The following is a 20,543-nucleotide window of genomic DNA, read 5'->3' as shown; positions in this document are numbered from 1 at the left end:
AGCAGGTGCTGCAGCACCACCCTCCCTCCTCACCCTGCTCCTGCTGCAGGGTGAGCTGTCCTTCCAGAGAACCACAGAAACCTCTGGGTTGGACATTTAAAATCGTCCCATCCCATTGCACACCTCCCACTGTCCCAGGCTGCTCAAACCCCATCCAGCCTGGCCTTGGGCACTGCCAGGGATCCAGGGGCACCCACAGCTGCTCTGGGCACCCTGTGCCAGGGCCTGCCCACCCTTTGGGGAAGGGAAGGAAGGAATTGGGAAGGATTCCTGCCCAATATCCCATCTCAGTGCCAGAGATGCTTTGCTGGGGATGCTCAGAGAACAGTTCCAAGCTCCATCCAGCCCCCACGAGCTTCCCCAGCCAGAGCTGCTCTGCAGTGCCCTGATGGCCCAAAACACTTTCCCCCCCTCTCCTGGCTACTGCACCCGGGGCTAGAGCAGCCACCCATGCTCACATGGCCATTTCAAACTGCTCCATCCACTTCCTCTTCATCTCCTCAGTCTTGCAGAAGAACTGGAAGCCCTGTTTTCCCTGCAGGTGGATCAGGTAGAAGCCGTAGGACCACTGCAAGGGGAAAGAGAGCTGAACTCCCAGCAGAACACACCACAGCTCCACTCACACAGCTCAGGCCCTGCCCTGAGTGCCTGTCCCTGCCCCCTGAGCTGAGCCATGGCCAGGGACAGCAGGAGGAGGAAGCAGAGCTCCCTGTTTCTCCAGCACATCCCAGTTAATGATGCCTGCAGCGCCTGGGCGCTGTGCACTTGGAGCAGGCAGGGTTTCATGGTGGCAGATGAGAGAACCCAGATTCTTCTGCTCCACTGGATCCTGCCCAGCCATTCTGTCCGGGGCTGACAGCAAGTGACAGCCCAGGAGGAGCATCTGAGCTGCCCAGCGCACATATGCCCAGCCTGTCTCACACAAACACACCACAGCCACAGGGGTGCTCTGCTTACCATTTTTCCATGGGACTAGGAAGCATAGGAGAGCAAAGTGGAGAGAGATTTCATTAAAACACAAAGCCAGCAGCATTCCCTCAGCAGCCCTTGGCTGTTCTCACCCTCAGTGTCCCTTATCCCACCTGCTCTCCCCATGGCATGGGAGTGGATTCAGCTAAAGGGGCTCCCTCAAAGCAAGAGCTGGGAGGGTTTTCCTCCATGGCTGCAGAGGGAGCATCAAAGCACAGGGAAATGATGTTCCTTCAGTGCTTTGAGTGCCAATTCTGGCAGCCTGGTGTGCAAAGCTGCCTTTCCAGGCTCCTCCACCCTGCAGCTTGTGGGAGAAAGAACATCCTGGACCTTCCCTCCCTCCTCCCTGCCCTCCCCTCCTGCCCAGCTGATGTTTGCTCCCTGACACTGGGCCAGAAAGCAGAGAGCAGCTTCCTCCCTCCTAACTCCAACCACCCCAGCCTCCTCTGGGCTGTTCTGCCAGGACACAGGTCAAGGATCCAGCCCAGCCCCACATTAGAAAACATTTCCCAACGCTATTTAAGGCTGCCTTGAAAGTTGAGCATTTATTTTCCAGCTTTTTTTCCTATTTTAAAAGGCTAATGGGAACATACTACCCTGAAACAGCTCCAAAACGGTCTCCAGAGCTAATCCTTAGTCCACCTACCTTCTTAATGTCCTTGTTATTCATGGGGTCATCAGTCATCTTGTGGAAGAGCAGCTCAATAATCTCCTTCAGCTCATAATTGTATCCTTTCCTCTTGCAGACGATCACCACTTTATCAAATAAAAATAAATACCTGCCCAAAGCAAGCAAATAAACCAGCAAGCCAGTCAAACACATCATTAAAAAATCCAAGGGGAAAGATTTGTAAAGTTCTGAGGAGCTCCCCAGCTCAGCGCTCAGCGCTTGTGTCCTGCTGTGATTTCACACTGATGCTGGGTTATGGCAGTGAAATTCCAGGCAGTAATTAAAGAAATGAGCTCAAGGGGAGTCATTAGATGAGGGCATGTTTGGGGACACTGGGACAGGGGTCACTCACTCACCTGTCCTGCTTGGTGTGGTTCACTATGGAGCGCACCTTGAGCTCCCCGTCGATCTTCGGCCTCCCAAACTCCTCCAGCTTCACTTGCTGCAGGAGCAAAGCAGGGCTCAGAGCCACAGCCCGGCCTGGAACGCTGCCCTGGGCAGGTGGGAGCCCAGAGCTGGCTGGATTCAGCCCCCAGCCCTCCCCAAGCTCCTGGGAGCAGCAGCACCCCCAGCCAGGGGAGGGAGGATGCTCCAAGGGGAGCCCGACCGTGAGCACAGCACCCGGGAACCCCAGAGCTCCAGCACTGGCACCCAGGCTCAGCAGCCAAAACATTTTTCTAAACCCCTCCCCACCTGCAATAAGGTGTTTTTCAGAGTTTTCCATAATAATTAAGGATTTTGTCTCTGTTAAACAGCCATCAATTAAAAATTTCTAATGAAGTCAAGGCTTAAAGCCCCCAAACCCAGCACCCCTCCAGGTCTGCTGAGGCACCACAACACGGCTGAGTGTTTGACACCTCTGCAGTTTGGAGGATGAGTTCTCCTTAAAATACCTGGTTGAAATTTTTGGGGATTAAGTGCCTCTTTACATGAGCCCTTCTCCTCCCCTTTCAGTTAACCTCTGTCCTCTTAAAATCAAAAGAAAACCTCTTTTTAAATAAAGCCAGATAGGCATCTTGAGGAACTTCTGTGTCCTCCCTACACTAATAATGTGAGAAAAAGCTGAAGAAACATTCTTAGTGTAACACCAGCAGGAGAAGCCACCCTCCATCCCAGCCAAAGCAGTTTTGTGATGGAGCATCCACTTCCGGACCATCAGCAAATTGTGAGAGAGTCTGAATGCAAGGGGATCTTTCAGCACATCAGAATAAGTATTAATTGGCCAGAAAACCCAAATTATTATTATTATAATAATAATAAATAAATAATAATAATAAATTATCAAACTAAACTGGGTTCAAGAGGATTTTCCACCTTACCAGGTTTTCTATAGAGCTCTGAAATTCACTTATTTTCTTCAAAGTCTCTTTGTCCCTCTTGACTTCATTGATGTACATGGCCAAGTCCTTTAAAAAAACCAGGGTGAATAGTGATTTTTACTTTACCTAGGAGATCAAACATGAGCCTGGCTCCCTGAATCCCTCAAGAATCTGAGCAGGACCCCACTGCAGCCTGGGACAGAGCCGGGCAAGTGCTGCAATGTTTTCCATTTCCCAGAAGATGGCAATGCATGAATCCATGGCAATGCAGGAATCCACGGCAGCACAGCGACCCCAAACCCCAAATTTTCATCCATCAAAGAGAAGGAACCACCCCTTCCACTGGAACAACTTCTTGCACCTTTCAGAGTGTATTTGCTGTGCCTGTTTGCTTCTTATCTGCTCCCTCCTTGACCTCAACAACAGCTCTTGTCAACTTGGATTAAATCTGAGCAGGGGATTTTTTAAGACATCCCCCCGGGTCAGACCTGGCTCAGCTCCCCAACACAAGGAGGGTTAATCACATCCCATAATCACAGATCTACGTGACAATACTTGTAACATCACCAGGCCAGGGCTGGCAGGGATGGTGATGAGAAATGACACAACCAAAAGGATTCTGAAGCAGGGAAACACAAGCCCAGCATCGACCAGGACTTGAAACAAGAGCCTGCAAATGTTGGTTGTGGAATTGCACTGGGAGCTGCCTCTCCCCCACCACCACTGGGCACTCAGTCCTGCATTTTCAAGGCAGAGGATTGGTACCTGCACCAAAAAATCCCACTACAATTTTTTTTTTTTGGTGCAAATCCTGCCCTTGCCTTGCAGAACCAACTATTCCAGCAAAATAAAAGGGAGCTGAATCCCTTTGGGAATGTCACTGCATCCACCCCAGGCAGCAGCAATGTCTGCTGCCTGCCAGCACAGCAGACAGAAAGGCTGGACTTGTGATGAAAGCCATCATTTGGAAGTTAAGCCTTGGTTTGCAGATCAATTAAAACCAAACTGAATGGCTCCCAAACCCCCCGAGCCCAGCGCGGTCGGAACTGCTCCCACACTCTCCTGGTGATGGGGAGGAGGAGAGAGAAACCTCCCTGATGCTTATCACCATCTTCCTGCAGCAGATGCTGAGTGTGCAGCAGAGCCAGAGCAAACACACATTTATTTTTCAGCAGTGGTGCTGGGTGAGGAGGCCAGCAGCGGGGTTTAGCTGCTGTCACCAGGCCCAGCGTTCATCTGAGGCCACAGCAGCAGGCTGGGAATGCAGCGTCCTTGAAAGCACCTCAGCTCCACTGAGAGCCCCACAGCAGCCCTGCACCCCTGGGCTGGCAGCAGAACGGCTGCAAAGGTCACCCAGCTTATGTAAGGGCCGGGAAATGCTGCCCTGTTACTAAAGCTGCAGGCCAGAGGTGGAAAACAAAGCGACCACGAGCACAGGGATGGACCCTGAGGTGCCCCCCAGAGCATCTCCAGCCAGCTCCTGCTGACAATGCATCTGTGTGGGGAGATATAACCCAGCCACAAAACATTTGCATGATTCTACAATTTGATTTTTTTTTTGGTTGCTGATGGTTTTTTCTGAGATTTTGGAGGCTTCAGCTAAAAGCTGAAAAAAAAACCAACTCGAAGCAAAGCAAACTGCTGGTGCCAAAAGTCATCAAATGTTGAAAACACAACAAGGGTTTAAAATAAAATAAAATAAAATAAAATATAAAATAAAATAAAATAAAATAAAATAAAATAAAATAAAATAAAATAAAATAAAATAAACAAAATAAAAACAAAATAAACAAAAATAAAACCAAAATAAAATAAAATATAAAAAAATTTAAAACAAAATAAAAGCAAAATAAACAAAAATAAAACCGAAATAAAATAAAATAAAATAAAATATAAAATAAAAAAATTTAAACAAAATAAAAACAAAATAAAAATAAAACCAAAATAAAATAAAATATAAAAAATTTTAAAACAAACTAAAAACAAAATAAACAAAAATAAAACCAAAATAAAATAAAATAAAATATAAAATAAAAAATATTAAAACAAAATAAAAACAAAATAGACAAAAATAAAACCAAAATAAAATAAAATATAAAATATTTTAAAACAAAATAAAAGCAAAGTAAACAAAAATAAAACCAAAATAAAATAAAATAAAATAAAACAAAACAAAACAAAATAAAATAAAATAAAATAAAATAAAATAAAATAAAATAAAATAAAATAAAATAAAATAAAATAAAATAAATAAAATAAATGTCCCTCTAACAAAATAAAATTTACAAAAGGTGGATTAAAGGATTCCCACCCAGCCCCTGGCTAACAGCACCCAGGGAAGGCTCCCATGGCTGCCACACTCCCTGCCTTGCTGATTCCTCTGGAGCTCCTCCAAATCCCTCCCAGCAGAAACAAAAGCCGGATCTGGCACAGCCTCTGCACACACAACAGCGACCAGGGAAAAGTCCTGACTTGTCAACAAACCCCAGCTCCCCCTCTGCCCCAGGGGGGCCAAGGGATCTGCTGTGAGGCCACCCCACCAAGTGACAACCAACACACACAGGTGTGGCCAGAAGGAGCAGACCCTGCCTTCCCTTCAGCTGCTCCTGGATGGAATTTCCACCCAAATTTTTGTTCCCCAGAGCAGAGGGATGCTGAGCTCTGCTGCAGCCCACAGCCAGCACAGCCCCCTCCTCACTCTCACCCTCCTGTACCTGCATTGCCTCCAGAGCCTCCTTCAGCTGCTGCTTCTCTGGCCTGTCTGAGGAATGGCTGAGCAGCTCCTGAAATAAAAATAAAATAATAAAAATAAATAACAAAAAAGAATAAAAATAATAAAAACCAAAAATAATAAGAATAATAAAATAAATAAAAACCAACAATAATAAAAAATAATAAAAGAAAAATATAACTAAAAATCATATAAAACATATAAAAATATAAAATAATATATAAAATGTATAATGTAAAAATAATAAAAATATTAAAAATAAATAAAATAATATAAAATATAAAAATATAATAATATATAAACATTATATAAAATAATAAAAATATTAAAAATAAATAAAATAATATAAAATATATAAAATATAATAGTATATAAAACATTATATAAAAATAATAAAAATAAAATAAAACTAAAAATAATAAGAAATAAATAATAAGATAATAAATAATAAAAAGTGAATATAAATTAATAAAAATGAAATAATAAAAGTAAATGTAAATTAATAAAAAGAAAGAGTTTGGATGTGCAAGGAAAGGTGCCCAGACCCTGCTAGCACCAGACAGGGTTTGCTTGAGTGTTGGCAGGGTGGTGACAGGGATGCCTGGGTGGCTGCAGGCATTCCAAGGGTGACAGCAGGGATGCCAGGGAGGTGGCAGGGATGCCAGGGATGCCTGGGTGACAGCAGGGATGCCAGGGAGGTGGCAGGGATGCAGGGATGCCTGGGTGACAGCAGGGATGCCAGGGAGGTGGCAGGGATGCCTGGGTGACAGCAGGGATGCCAGGGAGGTGGCAGGGATGCAGGGATGCCCGGGCAGGCAGCTGTGGCTGCAGGACAGGGAACACACCAAGGGCTGGTGCTTGAGAGATCTGTTACATGGAGCTGAGTGGAGGAATTTCACACATAATCAGATTATATGCAAGCTTATTTTATATTCATTAAGTGCCTCTCGCGGGTAGCAAGTGCAGAATTACCCTGGGTCACTGTACTTTAGGAGACAGCACAAATATTATGTCGTGTTAAGTAGCTCTAGTAATTATTTTATTTGAAGGGGCATAAAGATCCCAACCCTTGCTGTGCTTTTGGCAGTGATTCACCCTCCACTGACAGAGGTGAAAGATGCTACAGCAGAGAGAGAAGTGCCAGTGCTGAAAAACTTACTTTTAACAGGAGGTGATACTTCAAAACTCTCTGCATTGGAACCACCAGCAGATCTTGCAATTTGAATTTCCCATCCTGGACCTTCAGTGTGCATTCCTAGGAAGGGGATCAAGAAATCAACAGTGAGAAAACAACAGCTTCACACCTAAAATAATGTTTTCAGAGACTAAAGGAAGTCTGTGAAGTCTTGAGAATGTTTGTTTGGCCCCTGTAAACTCAGTTCTGATGCCCACAGACCTGTGGTCCTTGCAGCCACCCAGCCAGGGCTGGGCTCCCACCACAGAGGACATCAAGGGATTAACCCAGGGGCTGGACCTTCAATTCCAGCCACTGCCATGCAAATGAGCCACTCCAGCCTAATGAGATGCTGCTCATTAGGGCACTGATGAATGCTCCCAGACCTGGGGAAATGTCACATGAAACCCATGTGCCTCAGCCACCTCCTCACTACTGCAGCTGATCTGTGAGGGGCTGGCACTGAGCATGCAGCCTGTGCCTCTGGAGTCACTGATGAGCATTAAGTCATTAAGATGAACTAATTGTGGTTGCAGGAAGTTTTGTCACCATTACCTTTGCCCAGACTCATTTTCAGCCCCACTGTGTGACCAGACAGAGCTGCCACGAGGGAGGGAGGCACAGCAAAATCAGGGAGCAGCTGGATGCTCCAGCCTTGGTGTGAGACACAGAGAGCACATTTTACACAATTCCTAACTGCAGTTTTACCCCTGGATTGGGTTCACACAGGGAATCAAAGCACATTTGCAGAAGGTGAGGTAACGTGGACAGACAGCCTGGCAAATTCTGATTAGCATCAGGAGCAAAGCAGGAATCAGAGCTGGGTAAAAACAGCAGCTCAAACAATGCAGCCCTTCTGGGGCTCCTTTGATTCCCTTAATGTCTGGATCAGCCCCTATTCACACTGAGGGGGCCAGGCCAGGAATTCTGGTGTTTGCTTGGGGATTTGAGTTTGCCTCTGAGTGTCCCCAGTGCTGCTGGTGGCTTTGGAAAACCACGTGGCTCCTGCTTTGGGGATGCTCAGCTGTTCTTTGCACAACTCCGAGAATTTGTCCCAGCCAGTCCCACTCAAATAAAATCACTGGTTTGTTTTGGCTTGGATAAACCTGGGGGGGAAGGACAGAGTGAGGGTGTGGTGAGGAGAAAAGGAAAAACCCCAGCTTTGCTCCCTCTGTGGCAGCACAAACACACTCTGACACCCTTCTTCTCTCTTGTCAATCAGACATTCCCCAGGCACCATGCTCAGCTCCAGCAGGTCCTCCCCAAAGCTGTGACAGGGCTGGGGACAGCCCTCAGCCCCCTGCTCACCTCCACCTTCTGCCTCACGTCCTCCCGGTTGGCAAGGAGGTGGTTCAGGGTGTTCTGGGCATATTCCATGTGGCTGCAGTACTTGCCATAAATCAGCAGCCTGGAGGGAAGGAAAATCACAGGTTTAACTGGAAATGCTGGCAGTTATAAGCTGTTGTAAAAGATGTATCAATGTGTGTACAGCAAAAGGTGAGGCAAACAGCCATCCCCCCTTTTCACTGCTTTTATTGTGTGGCTTTTTGACATTTAGATTTTCAATGTTTGAACATTTAGAAGCTTCCAGAGCCTGTGGAGGTGATGCAGCTCATGATGAACAGAAGGGGCTGGGTGGCCAGAGCAGAGGAGCCTGGTTTTGGAGGGGTAGATGAGACAGTGGGATGAAATTCTTCCTTGTGAAAGTGGTGAGGAACTGTCAGAAGCTGCCCAGAGAGTTTCTGGAATTATCCAAGGCCACGCTGGATGGGGCTTGGAGCAACCTGGGATGGTGGAAGGTGTCCTTGCCCATGGCAGGGGGTGAGGTGGGATGAATTTAAAGGTCCCTTCCAACCCAAACCTTTCAGTGATTCTACGATGGTTCCGTGTCACATTTTAGAATCACATCTTCTTGAAAGAGCCACAGGGACCTAGAGATCAAGAGCCTGGGTAATTGGGAAAAGAATGTTGTCACAGCCTTTGGAAACACAGTGAAGCTCTGCATGGACAGCCTGGGCTATAAATTTAAACACTGACAAAAAAAGAGCAGTTTTGTCATGGATTCCCCCTTTTCCCTCATTAATCCTGCCTGACAGGGTTGGGTTTTCTCCCCCTTTCTGGCTGTTAACTGTGCTGCTGCTGCTAAGACACATCTTCCATCACAAACTGCACCTCATCCATTATCTGGGGGCCTCATCTCTCGATGGAGATGACCTGGGAACCACTGACCCAGTGCTCCATAAACATGGGACATTCACACCCTGCAGGGAAGAGAATAAAGAGATTTATGGAGCCACAGCCACTAAAGATTATTCTTCCACCATTTCCCCCTGACAATTTCTGCACAGGCACAAAAATATCCACCTTGCCAGCACGGGGAGAGCTTCAAAAAGGCTTCAGGAGCATAAATTCAAACCTCTGGCTTCCAGAGGAAGAGATTTACAAACTATTTCCTTAAAAAAGGCCCCTGCAAAGCCAAGGAGCAATGCATCATCTTGCCAGAATGTCTCCAAGGATGTGCAGGAGTTATTGGTCATGGACAGATCTGATGGAGGAAGGTCTCATATTCAGGGACCAAGTGGGGACTCTGGAGGTCCATGTTCCCTTCTTGGTGAGGCAAAACTGTCTCCCCAGTGAGTTCACCTCCTCCTCCTCCTGCACTGAAATTCCCCTGCTGTGAAATGTGGCATTCCTGACTTTCCTGATGGAGGAAAGGACTCTGCCTGCTTACATCAGCTTGCTCCAAACTCTTCATCCCCAACAATCTGATTTTAGGGACTTCTCCAAGGCAAAACCCTCCTTGAGCAGCAGTTTCCCACAGCACCGATGTCCCCAAAATCCCCATGGGCTGAGGAGAGCTTCAGATTCACCATCACCGCCTCACAGCTGCTTTTTCTCCTTCCCTCACACCTCTCCAAGGCTTTCAGGTCCTTCAGGAAATTGTTTGCAAGCTCCCTTAGGAAGGGGGTCAGCTGCTTCACCCATCTGCATGAACTCACCAGCTCCAAGCATCCTCCCAGCTCCCACCAGCATGTTAACAGAAAAAAACCATCGATTTAATGGCTCAAAACCCAGCCTTGTGCTCCTGCCTGGGCAGCAGTGTCACCTCCAGAACCCCTCCTGTGTCCCCTCCCTGCTCCCTGTGCCCACAGCCCTGCCCCAGGGCTGGCACTGGCATGCGTGGGGCTGAGCCAGGAATCAGGAGATCAAAACCACCTGAGTGTTTTGAAATTATTTGCATTCCTCTTTGGAATATTTTTGCAATTTAGGCCAGAAAAAAAAAATGTCCTTTATAACGAGAGGCCCCCAGAATGATGGAAGATGTGACCTCACGGTGCGTTATTAATGCAGATGGTATTTCTGGAGTTATTGACTTCTGAATGGCATTTCTGTGTCTAGACACTGGTTTAATCACAGTGAAAAAACAGCCTGGCACCATTCCACAATGAATCACCCTTTGATTAGTATTAAGGATATTAAAGGCTTTTATCAACCTTATCTCTGCGTGCTGGGGTGCTCCTGCGTGCAGCCGCCAAAAGCCAGGATTGATTCTGTTTGTGAAAGAAACTTTTACATTTATTCATCGTGCAGAAGGTGCAGGATGAGCTCTGTGCCAAATATGAGATTCCTTGAGGGTGAGGAATCCCTTTGATCAGAGCAGGGCTGAGTCTCCCCTGCACAGGAGTCACCCCACCACATCACAGCCCTTGCAGAGACCACACAAAACCCCTGGAGGTTTTGCTCCATTCCAGCTCATCTTTGTCCCCACAATCACATTGGGTGTTCAGTCTCCTGCAGGATGCTGAGCTCAAGGAAAATCCAGGGGTTTGCAGGAGCAGGGATCCAAGGCAGCCTGGTGGTCACAGGGGGAGCTGTCCCAGCCTCTGCCCTGGGTCACCTGAAGTTGTGGCCGGGTTTTGCTGCTTAATGTCAGCTCTCAGTGATGTTTCAGCTGCCTCAAACCATTTTGCTGTGGAGGGTGCAAAGCTGGGCTGCTGTGAAAGGCATTTCTGGAATCACAGAATTATTAAGGTGGAAAAATACCTCTGAGTCCAACCATTAAGCCAGCACTGCCACTAAACCACGGCCCTAAGCACCACAGCCACACAATTTTTGGACACTTCCAGGGATGGTGACCCCACCACCACCCTGGGCAGCCTGTTCCAGTGCTTGACAACCCTCTCAGTGAAGAAATTTTCACTAATATCCGTTCAAAACCTCCCCTGGTGGAACTTGAGGCTATTTCTTCTTGTCCTGTTGTTCCTTTAGAAAAAAGACAGATCCCCACCTGGCTCCAACCTCTTTTCAGGCTGTAGTAGACAGTGAGAAGGCAGAGAGCAACAAGAACTCTGTTTAAATCTCCAAAAATAACCCAAATCTGTTAGAACTGGAGCTGCCTGAAGCCTGGGATTCCTTTACCTCTCTTTGAACTCCAGGAACACTTTTGCCAGGCTGCTTCCTCCAGACATCATCGAGACATCGATGGCTCTCAGGAAACTGAAGTGCACTTTAATGAGGTCCTAAAACCAAGCAACAGCCAACACTTTACACACGTTCAAAGCAGGTGGGCAAGCAGAGCCCAGAGAAATGCACATTCCCTCCTCCACCAGGCAGGGGCTTCCCTCTTTTAGGTGGTTGTAAAGAAAGCTGTTCTGGTGGGAGGCAGCCCTGGCTGGCCTGGAGGACAGGGGTGTAATTCCAGCAGGGAGAAATGCCCCAGGGTGGGGAGGGAGGAGGATTTGGGATGGAAGGAGTGGAGGAGATGCCAGGTTTTGACCTAGACCCTGTGCACACCACAGCAGAAATAAATCCCTTCATCACTTTGTGCCTAAATCAGCTAAAACCCAGAGCCCCAGCCCTGAAACATCCACTAGATAGAATTGTTCTCCTTCCTAGAGCCCATACATTCCCCACCTCTAAAACTCAGTGTTAAAGAATGTCTCCTAAAGCACTTTAAGCTCCACAGCACACGAAATGCCGGGGCTCTCCAAGTGAATGCACAAATCTAACGGGAAATCAGAAAACCTCCTCCTAAGCAGGGAGAGGGCTGAGCTGCTGTGGAAAGAACAAAGATTTGAGGCACAATGCCCACGGTGTTACCTCCAAATTGATAAAAATAGCTTCCATGTCTTGGGGAGTCAGCACCAGCCTCAGGGGGTTCATGTAGTTCTGCAAGAGGGAAACGGAAAAGGGACTGAGGTACTGCAGAGCAGGGAACGAGGTTGTGCAAGGGATATTTTATTTTATTTTATTTTATTTTATTTTATTTTATTTTAAACTTTCTGCTTCACCAGCTGAGTTCACCTGGGCAGGTTTTGATGAGTTTAAGCACTTGCAAAGGCAGAGGATGAGGAGGGATGGAAGTGGGAGCATGAATTCCATGAGTGCATCATCCCTGAGCTCCCACAGCATTTCCAGGAGTGGAAAGGTGCCAGACCCCCACCCATGGGTGCCCACAGCCCCTTCCCCTGCTAAAGCTGCAGCAAGGGGGGTGAAATGCACTCTGCTGCACTGAAGCATCTCCCCAGCCCTTTATCTCCCTGGAATTCTGCCCTTGAGAAGGCAGCAGTGATGTGATTACATGGGCAATGCCTTTCTGAACAAATACATATTCATAGGAACATCTACTGTTCTGTTGTGACTTGGGACTGCAAAAAAAACCCCAAATACAACAACCCAGGAGGGGAAATTCCACCCATGACACCACCAGGACCTGCAAAGCTTTAATTGATAAGAAAGCAATGATTTAACTCTTCCTTTCTCCCGCACCAAAGGGCTGTGGCTGTTTCCAAGGATCAAGGGTTCCTTGGAAACATAAATGACAAATATACTGGGACATTTTCCTGGAAAATGGGAAATGTTCTTCATTTTTTCCCCCAGTTTTGCTCACAGCTTCTTCGGGTGAACTTTCAGCAGAACAGACAGAGGGAAAGAATGGCAAAAGGGGAGGAAACAAAAGCATCGGGGTGATTAGAAATGGCAGCTTGATTTTCATTATTGTTCTTCCTTCCTGCAGCTTTCCTGGGAGCAGGAATCACCTCCAGGCTCCATCCATTGCTGAGGTGTTCCCTTTCATTTGTTTTTTAAAAGAAAGGAGCCACAATAATTCATCAAAACCAATTAAACCCCCGCGAATTTAGGCAGCAGAACGTTCCTTTTAATCCAATTAGCTTCAATGGCAAGTCAGCACAGCTTCAGCACTCGGAATGAAGGAATTATTCCGTGGCAATCAGAGTGATAAGAGATATCTGCAAACAGCTCTTATCAGCAAACCCGGCCTGGCTGAGCCAGGAGTGGGAGATTCTCACCCCAGGATGGGGGGACACAGCAGGAGCGTTTTCAGCCTGGCTCTAATCTGCAGCAATCACAATAAAAGGTGCTGGTTTTGCCTCCTGCACATTGCTGCTTCTCAGGGTTTTGTGGATTCCCCCTCCTCTCCCATTTTCCTCCATCCTGCCCCTCACATCTCCCAGTTTTGGGAGCAAGGACCAACCCAGCACAATTCATGTGGGACGCAGGGCTGCTGGGGGAAGCAGGGCTCAGCTCTCACCTTTTCTATGTCTTCAAGGGTTTTGTAGTATTTGGCCTCAGTTTCTTGGATTTCTAGCAAACAGCAATTCCTTTTGTCATCTTCTGTCATTCCCATTTTCTAGGGAAAGGCAAAATAATTCATGGTCAGATGGTCCTAAGGGTGGCCCAGCAACCAAGCACAACTTTGGAAAATCAGGAGAGAACCCCTACTGGTTTATGCTAAAGGGAACTATTTTTATCCAAAAAATATATGGAGGAACCTTGGCTGTGTTGTTAAATGTGTTTCAACATGGAAAAACTGCATTTTTTGCATTTATTACAGCCACACCACCAAAGGCTATCAGCTAAAGAAGAATAATAAGAGATAAAGGCTGATTTTTTTCTCTTTTTAATTTTTTTTTTAATTGCTTAAGATGAAACTCACAACAGATACTAAGTGGGTCACAAATAATACATCAGACTCACACAAATCCCTGGCCAGGGTTGCCAATTCTCCTGATTTTAGGTCAAATCTGATAAAACGTGCTTTTCCCAAAGCCCCAGCTCCTGGAGTCACTTGTGCTCTGCAAAGCTGGGCCCACGTGTCGGGAGCTGCTGCACTTGGCAGGGCAGAATGTGAATTTGGGAGGGAGTTCAGCGCTGGGGTTTCATGGATCATGCACAGGAACAGAGCCCCTCTGTCCACCCCCTCAGAACTCACAGCTGGGACCCAGCAGCTGCACGAAACCCCAGATTTTAATCAGTTCCTCTTACCTGCATGTATCTAATCTGAAGCATGCAGAAATACAAGAAGCCATTAGCATCACACGCTTGCTGTTGCAACAAATGTTACCCAAAAACGTTCAGTTTTGGGGGAGATATATTAAAAATAGATTCTTTTGCTCAGGGAAGTGAAAGGGAGTCACAGCTCTCAACTGCTCAGCAGAAAGCATAAAATAATGTGGAGGGGACAGTGAAAAATTGCCAATTCCATGGACCTTAATCCCATATTACCTGGCTGTTGGAGCTTTCCCCCATTTTTTCCCATTTATGCAAAATATTCCTACCAAAACCTTCCCCTGGGGCAGTTCTTGGGCCAAGTGGCTTTTGCAATTGGTGGCAAAAACCACTGGAGCTGTGCTGCCTTCAGCTCCAAGCACTTTGGCAGGATCAGGGGGAATATTCTGGGCCCAACCCCACGATGCAGAGGGGGTTTTGGTGTGCAGGGAGCTCCCCCAGCTGCAGCCAAGGCGCGAAGGGATGGAATGAGGGGTTTATGATCTTTGAGGAACCAGAGCTACGGCACCCATGGATGGAGCCTTGCATTCCCAGGCTCCAGCCCCTCCAGGGATTGATCACTGAAGTTGTCCATTGATCCTGCTTTGTTCCAGGGAGGTGGGAACCAGGGGACAGTGGCTGAACAAAGCCTGGGGGAGGCAGATATTGGAGGGGGGGCAGAAAATTTGGAAGGTCACACTCTGGGACACAGGTAGGGAGGTGGCTGTGGGCACCCTGGGGAGGTGCAAGGGCCACCAACAGCTCCTTGGCTCACCCATGGAGTGTGATATTTGCTCCAGAGCCCTTGGAGACATCCATGATGCTGTCCTTGCCTCACACTCAGGCTTGTTAGAGGTGACAAATGGGGCATCCCCAATGCCACACTGGTCCCTGCTGCCCCAGAAAGCTCCACTGTAAACATCCTCGTGCTCCAGGGAGGAGCAGCAGGCCCAGACAGCTGCTGGCTCCCTGACACACAGATCTGTCACCCTGCACTAAAAATACCAGTGGCACCTCTGGCTGACGGAGCAGGAGGAGCCTCCCTGGAAAGGCTGGAGTGACACAGCCTCAGCAGCAGCAGCAAAATCCTATTTTTAGCTTCTCTTTCAGGGCTTATTAGGCCTCCCTTTCCCCTCCCTCCTCCCCAACCCCTGCAGATGACAGGCTGGGCTGGGAAACTCCTTGTAGAACCCCTGTGGGCTGGTGCCATCCCAGTCTGGAGGAGCGACTCCGAGCAATTCCCGTCCCTGCAGCATCACCTGCCAGTGGCAGGGAGTTCTGTCCTCCCTGGAACCCCCTCCCTCCCCCTCCCGGCGAGGTGTGGCTGTGAGAACACAGCTGGGCCGTTACCATGGGCTGCTGCACCTCCACTCTGATGATATCCTCGTAGATATCATCGCCCTCATCCTCGCAGGGCACGCAGTCGTAGATGTCCTCCCCCAGGTCGTGCTCGCTGCAAGGAGAAGGAGAAGGAGTCAGGGATAACACGCAGGGGATGTTCACTGGCACTTCATCAGCACCAAGGAGGGAGGAGAACCCCAGTAAGAGAATCCTGTGGGAATTCAGCCCCTGCTCTCTGTTTTTCCCGGATCAGTGCCCGCTGCACATTTCTTTCCGCTGGCTGGAGGCTGGAAAAGGCAGAACGCTGCTGGACACGAGCAGGGATCACAGCCAAGAATGGCTCTGTGCCCTGTGCCAGGCTCTGTGCCCTGTGCCAGGCTCTGTGCCCACGATGCCCACAGCACCACGGGCTGCCAGCTCTGCCCCTGCAGATCCTTTTGCTCAGCACTAATGGGCCCAGCTGAGATGGATCTGCCAGCCAAGCACCCAGAGGGGCCACCTGAGCCACCAGCTCCAGCTCCACCTGCCCCAAAAGTGGCCACAACCTCCCCTTCAGCTCCTCTGCAGGACCAGGACAGATCTCGCCTCAGTGACTTTGTATCGTGCTCAGAGAATTCACTCTAAGGTTGGATTCTGGTCTGCTTAAGGCTCTGCGTTTGTTCTTGATCTGATTTTTCTTTTCCTCACTGAAAACATCTATTTGTGCCAAAAAACCATCCCCTTCCCCCAGCCAGGGGTGCAAACTGCTGTAGGAGCCCAGATGCACTCCAAGCAGGAGCAGATATTATATTAAACACTCAACCAATGTCTCTGAGCAGTAGGAGAAGCATCCCAGCCCTGATGAACCAACCCTGGGCTGTGCAGGACCCACAGCAATGCCAGGACCCAGCCCTGGGCATTCCATCCAGGTTTAAACGCTCTGCATCCCATTATCTGAGTGATGCACCAACTCCCACAAAACCCTGCCCTGATGGGGAACAGGGTGATTTTTAATCCAGCATTTCCCAGAGGAGCTGGAGGCTCTCCTGACCGCCATAAAACAATCTGCTTGGTGGACAGAGGCCAATAACACCATTTACAGCAGGGAGAAATTAAGCAGCAAAGCGTCACATTTTGAGGACCAGCCCCACCACTTTGGAGCTGTCCCTGCATTCCCAGGCTTCAAAGGCATCCCAGAGCTGTAGAGCCCAGTTTGTGCTAAAGGTGATGCTGTTCAGTAATTAATTATCATCTGAGCCTCCACACCCCTCCCAGGGGCTCCTCAGCCTCGGAATACTTTTGAAAATTCGGCCCATATTAAATACCAATTAACAATAATAATTCCAGTGCTTAGATCTACAGGTGCTGGCTGCTAACAGCTCCCACTGAAGTCAATCCCACAGGATCAGGACAGTGTGAAATGCTGGAATATCAAACAGTGCTCGCATATTTTACGAGCTGTGCCTTTCAACAGGGGCATTAATTACACACAAATAAATTTAGGTGTAAAGCTGTGCTCCAAGAGTGACACTCAACATCTCTCTATTACGTATCAGGGAGCAGCAGAGCACATCTGCCTGCAAAACCAGGCTGCTTAACTACGGCCCTTTCTATTTATACAAGCAGATTTATTCAAGAAAAGTTTGGGGATTTTAAATAAATACACTGGCATGATGTATCCATCCCATTCTTCCCGGGTGATGCATTGCAGCTGCTGCAATAATGCCCACTAATAGCTGGTGATCCATCTTCCCCCTCCCAGGCATCACCGTTATTATCTGCACCAATATTTATATTCTCAGCTCTGCTCCTCTTCCAGAGCCAGTCACTCCCAGCTCCTGATGAATCTCCCTGCCCACACCTCTCTCGGGTTGCTGGCTGCCTCTCCATACATCATTTCCATGGCTGGAGGGGTTTTGGGAATGTGTGGTTGGGTTAATGGCACGGGCAGGAGCCCAGCTGGGTGTGGAAATGATGCCTTGGGAAGGCTGAGCTAGAACAGAGGCTGGGCAGAGTTAAAGGATAAAGCAGGGATTTATTAAAAGGATCTCCTCAAGGGATCCACCTTGGGCAGCACAAGAGCCCAGCCAGGGCTACACCCAAAATGAACCAAAATGGTCCCAAAATGCACCCAAAATGAACCAAAATGGGCACAAAATGCACCCAAGATGAACCAAAATGGTCCCAAAATGCACGATGGCTCCCGGGGTCTCTCCCTGGGATCAGTTCTGCTGCATTTGCATCTTGCAGTTCATTGTCCCATTCCAGCTTTAGCCCCTGCAGTCCCACCCTGCTTGTTTTCCTCTCTTCAGCCCACGTTCTTTCTGCTCTTGTGGCTGAGATTTGGATCATTTGTCCTTGGTGCCCAGCTGGAGCAGGAATTGTTTTGTCTCCCTGCTCTGTGCAGTTCACCATCCCCTCATATGAAGCTCAGAACTGCACACCAAAGCAGCCCAGAATAATATAACAATATAATATATCTGAAAAATATAAAAGCTAAAACCTCAGGCATCATTTCCTCCTAAGGCATCAACACAAGCAGGGGTGTGTTGCTGAAGGGGCTTTCACAGGATCATCAGGGTTGGGAGAACCCTCCAAGAATATCTGGGTCAACCTGAACCCAGCACCACCATCCCTCAGCCATGTCCCCAAGTGCCAGATGGGTTTTGCTCAACCATGGGCTGAGACTGGAGAAGGGTGGATGCCCCATGATGGCCTTTCCCACCAGGAAAGAAACACCTCCCAAGGGACAATCCAGCAGATTTGCCCTCAGAAGTGCCAGCAGCCCTTGGACACAAATGCTGCCCCCACCCCTCTCAGCTCCACTCCCCTAATGAAGGGGCTGAGCCTCGCTGCTCCAGCCCTTCCTGGTGCTCCACACCAGAACAAGCCCTTCTCTACTCCAATTTCTGGTTTGGGGGAAAAAATAGGAACTATTCCCACATCCTGGGGACACCCAGAGAGGCACCTCCACTCCAGAGCTCTGGGGAGATGCAGCAGAGTTCCTCAAACCCAACAACCGTGGCAATATTACAACATCACCACGGTCCAGCAGTCTGTTATTTATTAAAACACATTCTCAGTGCATCTCTGAGAAACACCAGAGGCTGGCAGCTTTTATGGAGAGCAGTAAAGCACGAGGATCAGCCTCTCCTGGAGCAGCCCAGCTCCTGCAGGGCCGTATGGATGTTGACATCTCTGCTTTGCACATACTGATCCTCACCTGTCCCCACCTTGTGAAAATACACACCCTCCCTGTCCTTAAAACAGGGATTGGGATGATTTTAGCCAGTGGAAACCTCAGGACACGCTGAATTCAGGCAATAAATTCAGCATCCCAGGCATGTCAGGGGCAGATGGAACAACTTGAGCAAGGAAAGCCAGATCACCTCATTCCTCACAAAGAAAAGCAATTTACTCCTTCAATAAAAGCGGCAGAGTCTGTGAGTAACCCGTGGGTATCAGAGCCTGTGATCTACTGCCTGGATTAGGAGATTCATTGACAGCTCTGGGGTTAGGAAAGGGATTTCAGGCGCCCTTCAGAGGGAACACCAGCACTTGCAATTACTGTTATTAGGATGGATGCAACCAGCTTTGGGCTGGCAGCCTCTTGCCGAGCCAGAAAAGCTGATAATGAATAAAGCTTTTCATATCTAAGGCAATTTCAGGCTAAAACAATGCTTTTGGCTGAGCACTGCCTCGCTGGCAGTGCCTGCTGGGCACTAACACCCACCCAGGCAGGCAGCAGCCATGCCAAGGAGCAGCTCCCAGAGCACAGGGAATGGTGCCAGGATGCTGCCTTGGAGTGGGGGAAAGGGAAGGACAAATCCATAAAATCACAGCATTTTTGGGGCTGGAAAGGACCATGGGCACAAACAGCTTGTGATGCCCCAATAAATGACACGCAGCAGGTCCTCCACGCTGAAGGAACCCTGCACTCATCTCTGCAGTGACACTGGGGAAGCCCTGAGGGATTTCAGGGCCACTGAAGAGCCTCTCCAGCCATAAAAGCTGCTGTGGGAAGTTGATGAGTTTGTACCAGCCTCAAGAATTCAAGGACAAACCCTCATGACAAACCCACCACAGCAAAACTCCGTCCAAACCACGCTGAGGAAAGAGCCAGAACCACCAGGAACAGCAAAAGAAAGAGCAGCAGGGGACAGAAGGAGCTAAAATAAGACAACCAAGAGACAACCCCAAATTTCCAGTCCCGTGACCAGGGTTAAGAGCCAGAAGATCTCAGAGCCACCAGGCTGGGAGGTTTGCAGGGTCTCTGAGGCTCCAGCCCATCCCAATCCCCACTTTCTCATCCTCACTCTGCACTCACAGCTATAAATGCACAGTTCCTCCAGCCAACCCCCTCATTCTGTCAGAGAGGACAAGCAGAACCCTAAATTTGCAGCACATCTGGCAGGTTTAGGTTTCAGGGTGAGGGAGTGCAAGATGTGCAGCTGGGGGACTCGAGATCTTGCAGGGTTTTAATTACTCAGATTTGACTTGGATGGAGACACTTGTCTGGAAATAGAAGCCTTTCCCCATCTATTCTTCTTGGGTGTTACATTCCCCATTCCAAGCGGAATTTCTTAGGCTCTGATCCTAAGAAAAGTGACCAATATGATCTCAGAAATGGCACGAGCAGGACATGTAAAAATCAATAGGAGTGACACACAAGGGACAGACACATTTACAGGCACTCTGGCTCAAGTGCCCTGCGCCACGGAGCCATTTATTTGAGGGGCTGTCGTGCCTGCTTTGTCCAACATAAAAATAATGGGAAAAGTGGCAGCTCACTTATCATCTCACCTTGGCTCCTGTGCTCGTTACTTTTGTTAATGCCTTTGAGAAATTCTGCTGATCACAGCGCTATTTTGGAAGATGTGAGGGGGGGCAAGAAGTGAAAGAAGCAGGAGAAACTTCAGCAAGAAGCTGAGCCCAGAAGAGGCCTCACTTGAGAAACTGTGGCCTAGCACATTTCCTTCCCCTCTTCTCCAGCATGGAAAGGTTTGGAATACACAATTATCCCAATGAATTTATTGGGGATAAATTCCCAGCGAGCTGCAGCTCAATACAAGA

At 48.3% G+C, this 20,543-nt stretch overlaps 1 protein-coding gene across 5 annotated transcripts in view; it reads right to left on the bottom strand.

Moving 5' to 3' along the window:
• The window catches only part of VAV2 (vav guanine nucleotide exchange factor 2), a 122,021-nt gene that overhangs the window by 12,294 nt on the left and 89,184 nt on the right, over positions 1-20,543 (bottom strand). For 2 of the 5 annotated variants that reach the window (XM_030961587.1, XM_030961583.1), the window contains exons 5-17: positions 15,501-15,603; positions 14,148-14,162; positions 13,414-13,512; positions 11,964-12,032; positions 11,283-11,383; positions 8,172-8,271; positions 6,849-6,944; positions 5,673-5,741; positions 2,959-3,045; positions 1,996-2,081; positions 1,616-1,748; positions 958-972; positions 459-568 (exon numbers count right to left, since the gene is read on the bottom strand). In XM_030961587.1, the coding sequence (XP_030817447.1) occupies positions 459-568; positions 958-972; positions 1,616-1,748; positions 1,996-2,081; positions 2,959-3,045; positions 5,673-5,741; positions 6,849-6,944; positions 8,172-8,271; positions 11,283-11,383; positions 11,964-12,032; positions 13,414-13,512; positions 14,148-14,162; positions 15,501-15,603 (1,083 nt within the window). The remainder of the gene's footprint in view (positions 1-458; positions 569-957; positions 973-1,615; positions 1,749-1,995; positions 2,082-2,958; positions 3,046-5,672; positions 5,742-6,848; positions 6,945-8,171; positions 8,272-11,282; positions 11,384-11,963; positions 12,033-13,413; positions 13,513-14,147; positions 14,163-15,500; positions 15,604-20,543) is intronic. The other 3 variants (XM_030961585.1, XM_030961584.1, XM_030961586.1) reach the window with 3 other exon arrangements.

The sequence above is a fragment of the Camarhynchus parvulus genome, chromosome 17 (assembly GCF_901933205.1).
Source record: "Camarhynchus parvulus chromosome 17, STF_HiC, whole genome shotgun sequence".
Taxonomy (NCBI): domain Eukaryota; kingdom Metazoa; phylum Chordata; class Aves; order Passeriformes; family Thraupidae; genus Camarhynchus; species Camarhynchus parvulus.
This window is presented reverse-complemented; position numbering and strand designations above follow the sequence as displayed.